We start from the raw sequence: 7,043 nt of genomic DNA on the forward strand, positions 1-7,043 counted from the left end.
ACACACACACACACACACACACACACACACACACACACACACACACACCAGATTATTTTGAGAAAACCATCCGTTAGCTAGAAACAAATGTTTGCATGGGTGAATCCACCTGTGTGTTTCTATAGGCCCCTGAAGGATTAACGGACACTGCCTATCTGAAAATTCGGTTTAAAAAATTTTAGGCTCCAAAGAAAAATCCTGTTGATATGTCACTTTAAAAACTATACCTTTAATACAAAGAAATTTATTTGCTTTGCTGGGTGAAGCCACTTATACTCTATATATAAAACAGAACACTGTCTATAAAACATCAGTGAAAAGATCGTATCATACCAATCAGACTTTCTCTGTAAAACATTATTAAAATGTTAGAGGTAAACAAAAGTAGAATATTTAGAGTGAACATTAAGTTGCCCAAAGTCAATGGCATCGGTTTATTTTTGTACCTTTAATTACTTAATACGAGACTGATTTTATTGTCTGCATTAGGATAAACCAGAAACTGTGAAAGAGCCTACAAACCTTGTAAAAACAAAATCAAATTGCATGAAACTCAATATTGTTTAGAAAAAGGGTATCTAACCACATCGTATCATAAATTCCAGCATCATGAACATTAAAATTGATTATTTCAAAATGGTTCACAGCACCAGAAGTGAATTTTTATTTGTACAATTGGTATTACGACATACTTAAGTATATGGATGAAAGATCAGAGTGAAAATAAAGAGATGACAAATAATGATCAGTTTTCTTAGCAATCAAATATTTATGTATGAATTATACATGCCAGATTTTTAACTGCAGCATATATATCTGTCATCAGCGGGCATATGCTTACAAGAATGTGAATTAATGTTAGTGTCAGCTTAGGCAAAAGATAATTAGGAAGACAGACCTGTCCCAAGAAAATAATCGTTGCTAAAGCCACAATACATGTTTTCTTTTTATTGCTATTTTGAACAATTAGCCACATAACTGTTCTCCTTCATGAAACTGTACACTAAGTTATAAGAGGTAAAAGTTGTTCATTATTTGAAATTGATGCCTAATTAGAAAATGTCAGAAACAACAGAAGGATTTTACCCATAAACATAAACCCAGAACATTGAAAATCCAAGGCCTTGAACTCAGATAAACACATTTCTAAAATTTGGAAAACAGAAACCCTAAAAGGAGACTTTTCTGAGAGTCTGAAAATCGACTATGCATTTGTAATACATTTTGGTAACAAAGACAAAAAAGAAGGATAAATACTTAGGTTTGTGTACGAAGAGACAAAATAGATGTTTATAAAACCCAGAAAGTCCATTTACTTTTAACTATCTTAGAAACAGAAATAAGGGAATAGAAAAAAAAATATTAAGATGGAAACAGTGATGAATGAGCAGAATGAGAGCAAATCGCAAGGGCGGGATCACAGCCTAAAAGAACTTAATGGGCATGGAAGTAAAGAGAAAAATTACTCTGTTATCTTGATCCATGAGAATTAAAAATGTATCCTAAACATCTTGTAAAATCCTCTGATTACCAATGACTATTTGATAAGTGGCCAAAAGAAGCAATAAATAACTCACCGCCAGGGAACAATGAAAACAAGACCTTAAAAATTCTGCAAGGCAAAATCCAAAAGGGCTAGCCAACATGAACTCAATGCTAAAATCCCCTGTGTTGGGTGAATTCTGAAGTTAAAGCCTTTGCTAGATGGAATTATAAAGAAGGATTTTGACAGTTATCAAAAAATTTACTGGAAAGTCTGAGTTTACTCTGCAGATTCTCGTTAATTAGCTAACTGAATGATTAAAACCATTCTAACATGGCATGTCTTTTTTTTATGGGTATAATGAAAAATGAACAATGTTCTTTCTCTTCAAAGAGAGAAATCTGGAATGGAAAGCTTGCTAAGTCATCACCGTGGGCCCTTTCACTAGTACTTTGCAATTTTCCAGAAATTTAAAATCTAAACCTTTTATCTAATCATGAACAAAATGCCCTATTGCCTAATAAATACGGATTTGTGTTCATACGCTTTGATTACATAAACATAACCTACTTTAGGTTGTCAGAACAGAGCATTTTTAATGGCATATCCCTTTTAGCAAAATACACTTTTCAGTAGGGTCTGAAACAAATGGTTTCAGTCCTATATTCTCGTGCCACAGAAATGCTTTGAGAAATAAGATTTGGCTCATGACTATTCTGGTTAACTTGTAACAGGTACATTGGAATCAGAGGTACATTATTCAATTTGTGCTATATCTACCAGAAACAAACTGCACTGGTATCCTTTAGAAATGCATGGAATAAAGCCCAGACAGGATAAAACTTAACGAGTATCAGTCCAAAAGTGACTGCCGAAGATAGAAAATATTAGTACTCAAACTCGGAGATACAATAAACTCACATTAGTTTGCTGCAAGGTTTGCTCTGGGCCCAGCACTATATTTTATTTCTTTAGAACATCAGTTGCAAAGCTGTCCCAATTTTTAAAAAAATACCAACTCTTACTTTTCCCTTTGAAGACAAAATGATGAATTAAATTCAGCAACACATTTTACAAATTCGACAGGTGGCATTTATGGTTTAGAAAAAGCCACGCATTACTGAAGTAATTTTTTGACTAAGAAATACAGAATTAAAACTGCAGATCTGTCCAGTGCTTGAAGCTATACTCCCAAAAGTAACTGTACAACAGTAATCATCTCAAATACCATTTCAGTTGCTCTTAAATGCCACCTTAGAGCAGTGTTCTCAGACTTAGGTATGCCTGGGTACAATATGGGAAAGTTGTTTAAAATGCATAAACCCTGGGGCGCCTGGGTGGCTCAGTCGGTTGAGCGACTGGCTTCGGCTTAGGTCATGATCTCGCAGTCTGTGGGTTCGAGACCCACGTCGGGCTCTGTGCTCCCAGCACAGAGCCTGGAGCCTGCTTCGGATTCTGTGTCTCCCTCTCTCCCTGCTCCTCCCCCACTCATGTTCTGTCTCTCTCTGTCTCAGAAATAAAATAAAATAAAATAAAAAATAGAATAGAATAAAATAAAATAAAATAAAATAAAATAAAATAAAATAAAATAAAATGCATAAACCCTGAGGCCTATGGTGAGGCCTGGAAAGGTCACCAAGGGCCCATCAGTTCTCATAAAGGGATGAAGAACTAACGCATAGATCAGAAAGGAGGTGCTTTAAAGACTTACATGTCTTTGATGCTTTGGCAATAAAGTTACCACATTTTAATACCCTGCATGCAGACTTTAGACCAAATTACAAAGTCATTCTGTAAATAAGGATTTCATACTTTTCTACACATCTTCATCATATAGGCATAGCGAGCTATTTTTAACCTGAGTCCGAGAATCTGAAAAAGGGTTTGCAAGGATTTTATTCCCAAATTTTGGAAGAGGCCATGAGGGTAATCTAGTCCAATATGTTATAGGGGGAAAAGGAAAATGAAGCATAGAGTGGTCACATGTGTTACCTTAGGTCAAAAGACTCTTTAACTGGAGTCAGAGAGCGTCCAGGCCTTCTCTTGATTTAGAGTCCTCACAGGTCATTAAAGTATTTGAAGTTTGGGCGCCTGGGTGCCTCAGTCAGTTGAGTGTCCAACTTCAGCTCAGGTCATGATCTCACAGTCTGTGAGTTCAAGCCCCACGTTGGGCTCTGTGCTGACAGCTCGGAGCCTGGAGCCTGCTTCGGATTCTGTGTCTACCTTTCTCTCTGCCCCTCCCCTGCTCATGCTCTGTCTCTGTCTCTCTCAAAAATAAATAAACATTAAAAAAATTAAAAAAAATAAAGTGATGTTTTTGTTACTCAGGAAAAGTATATAGAACAAATTTCAAACATATTTTAGCGGCACATATATAAAGTGCCATTGAGATAAAATGCTTTGTAGTTGAAAAGTAAAACCTACTATAAGTTTAAATGAAAGGAAACATTCAAAATTATCTGTAAAGGAGAAAGAAAAGTAGAAATAGTATTTTTTTTCAGCTTCTATTGTAGAATAGGTATTGCCCATTTACCAATGAAAAGGCACAGAGAACCAGTTTATAGACTTCATGACAGTTTTCAGGAGCTTGAATCCATGATTCATGCACAATGCATTCAATTTATTTTGTTTAGCCATAAAATCACAACTGTTAAATCTTTAATTACTAAAATATGAAGTTATGTAATTTATTTTTTTAAACTGTGTATACTTCTTTCCAAATTTCCATTATTTTAAAAAATGATATTTTGTGCTTTGCTATTTTCAAAATACAATAGCCACATGATAGACATTACAATTAGAAGGTACAAGAATACACACTTAATTAAAAATACATGCAACAATTTTACAAACTCTTAATTAAATTTATATCATCAAAGTTGTTACACATGTATATTAAAATGTAACTTTGAATATAGGATTCCCTTTCTTAAGAAAGGTTTTTCAGCTTGGGTTTTTCTCTTTTCTGCTGTTTACATATAAGATTCTTCCCAACTTCTTGTTCTTGCTCTTCACTTTCCTCTATTAAACCTATTTCCCATCAATAATGTTATTTCTTACATCAGCAGCTAGGACAGTGACATACTAATAGCACACCAGCTCACTCTTCGTTGAACTAAGTTAAATTGCTGTAGCTGACTGTCATCCAAATCGTTTTTCTTTTAAAATTTTTTTTAATGTTTAATTAATTTTGTAAGAGAGAGAGAGAAAGAGAGAGAGAGATAGACTGTGAGCAGGAGAGGGGCAGAGAGAGAGGGAGACACAGAATCCGAAGCAGGTTCCAGGCTCCGTGCTTTCAGCACAGAGCCGGACACGGGGCTCGAACTCACAAACCGTGAGATCATGACCTGAGCCGAAGTCGGACCCTCAACCGACTGAGCCACCCAGGCACCCCAAAATCGTTTTTCTCTTACAGGTTAACTCAGAATGCCATCTGACGTCTCTTTAATGGTGAGAGTTGTCATGTTTTTGAAACATTCCTATTGTTTCCTAATGGTGCTATTATAAATCTAGGCCTGTATCTTTTTACACCTGATATAAAAAACGTTGTTTCTGAACTCCTAATTATTTTCCAGAGACCTGGTGCTTCAATGCTGTGTAACTATTTCTTACCAAGACTTAGAATATGTATTTGAAAACACCCTTTCCTGGATTCTGAATCAGTTGCAGTAAGTTGAATTAACCCAAAGAAAACGAGTTTTTGTATGCAATAAGGTATTTGATTGTCTAATGACCAAAACCTATACAAGGGAAGAATAGTGTGAAATGAAAGTTTTATACTGTTTAAAAATGTTTTTCTAGTATGACTTCATAATGGGTTTGAAATTGGGCAGTTTCACAAAGCATTAAATAAAATAACCAGCTCCAGGGAAGACCCAGCTGATGAGAAGCTGCAAGTCTCTGTTTTCCCGTCTTCACTTTGCTCCTCAGCATGTGTCACCTTCATACCTAGTCTGGACACAGCGCTCCTTTCCTCCTTGCTGACTATTTTAAATGATAGGCACAGACTTTGGAACAGTGTTTTTCCTCCGGCCTGACACAGAAAATGAGAGAAATCCATCCCTACAACTGGCTGCCTTAGAAAACAGGAGTTCAGATTCCTTCCCTTCCAGCTCCTGTTGAGTTAAAGGCAGGGGCAATACGCCACTAATTGTGGTGAGGCGATAAATGAGAGCTGACACAAACAAGCAATACAAGTCTACCTCCTTCTTGACGATCAGTAAACAATGGAATAGGGATGGTCTTACACTATGAAAGATCAGAGAATGATAGAATTTAAGCTATAAGGAATCTTAGAGGGCGTAACATTTGCGTTACCTTTTGATTTTCAAAATGACTCTGAAGTTTTGACCAGACCGTTTGTTTTTGATTAAGGCTCAGCCTTGACGAAGTGTAACACAACAGAATTTCATGAAAATGGTCACAGCAATATTTAGAATTGTGTACCTGTGAACTGTTCTATGAAAAAGGGTAAGGATGTTCCAAAGGCATTGGTTCCTCCTTTTCCGAGGCCAAGCAGGGTCAGGTGCCAGCTCTGGAGCCTTTTTAGTCCATCTTGTTCCCTCATCTGGGCTCTTACCCTGCTGTCAGACTGACAGGTGGCTGCTCTCGGCATGCTGCCCCAGACCGTACACTGTTAAATTTGCTCAGAGTCCGGAACCAGGTCCTCGCTAGTGACAACAGGACCCTCAACGTTCTCTGATGAATCAACATGAGCCCGATTTTGCTCTATTCATACCTGTTTATAGCTGGCTGTCAAGTTTAGATCTAGGGAAAATTCCAGACAGCTTAATGTTAGGGGAAGAATCACAGTTTTCCTTGTGCTAATCAAAAGGGCAACAGACACAGGTCAGTTCTGAAGTTGGCAAATCGACTCGCCACGGTCACCCTAAATGGAGCACGCAGCAACCACGTGGGAGGCAGGTGGCAAAGGCCCTCCCTAGGTCCCTTCACGGAGCATCTTCACTTGCACCATTCCTGAGCCTGGTGGTCTTGAGGCCGCGCTCGGTGCGGAGTCACACCCCAGAGCGGCAAAGGACGGTGCGTTTAAGCAAAGTGGACGCCCAGGTGACGGAGCAAGGGCACCGCGGCGGCCAAAAGCCGTACCCCAACCCTCATCCCCGAAAAACAGTGCAGTACGCCCCCGGGCGCTTGAAACGCACCGGGCTCCTCGGGCTTCCCCTCCGCGCCCCCACCTGTAGGTCAGCAACCCCGAGCTCCTTCTTGCTCGAGTGTTTTGGAAACTGTCAACGGAAACCCAGAGGCCAGACAATGTGACGGGAGATCATAAATATGCAGAGGAGCTGGAGCCCAAATAGCGGACGTATGGAGCCAGGGCTCGCGGGGGTCGGGGATCTGGAGCCGGGCCCTCGCTGCCGCGGCCGCGCAGGCGGTGCCAAGACCGGGCAGGCGGCGCCGGCGCACTCCGGTCACCGAGCCTGCAAAAGGGGCCCCGGGCGGGCGGCCGCACACCTCGCAGACGGCGGGCAGCGGTCGCAGAGACCGCCGCCCCGGGGCTCCTCCGCCGACCCTCCGTCCGCCGCCGCGCTCGGCCCGCTGC

The 7,043-nt window shown here is 39.8% G+C and overlaps 1 protein-coding gene across 1 annotated transcript in view; it reads left to right on the plus strand.

The window, feature by feature from the left end:
- Positions 1–6,808: 6,808 nt before the first annotated feature.
- TAPT1 (transmembrane anterior posterior transformation 1) overlaps positions 6,809–7,043 on the plus strand; it is a 68,367-nt gene continuing 68,132 nt past the window's right edge. Inside the window, exon 1 of the mRNA XM_040493997.1 lies at positions 6,809–7,034. Within this exon, the coding sequence (XP_040349931.1) occupies positions 6,809–7,034 (226 nt within the window). The remainder of the gene's footprint in view (positions 7,035–7,043) is intronic.

This window comes from Herpailurus yagouaroundi, unplaced genomic scaffold (genome assembly GCF_014898765.1).
Source record: "Herpailurus yagouaroundi ecotype Mexico unplaced genomic scaffold, PumYag 28, whole genome shotgun sequence".
Classification (NCBI taxonomy): domain Eukaryota; kingdom Metazoa; phylum Chordata; class Mammalia; order Carnivora; family Felidae; genus Herpailurus; species Herpailurus yagouaroundi.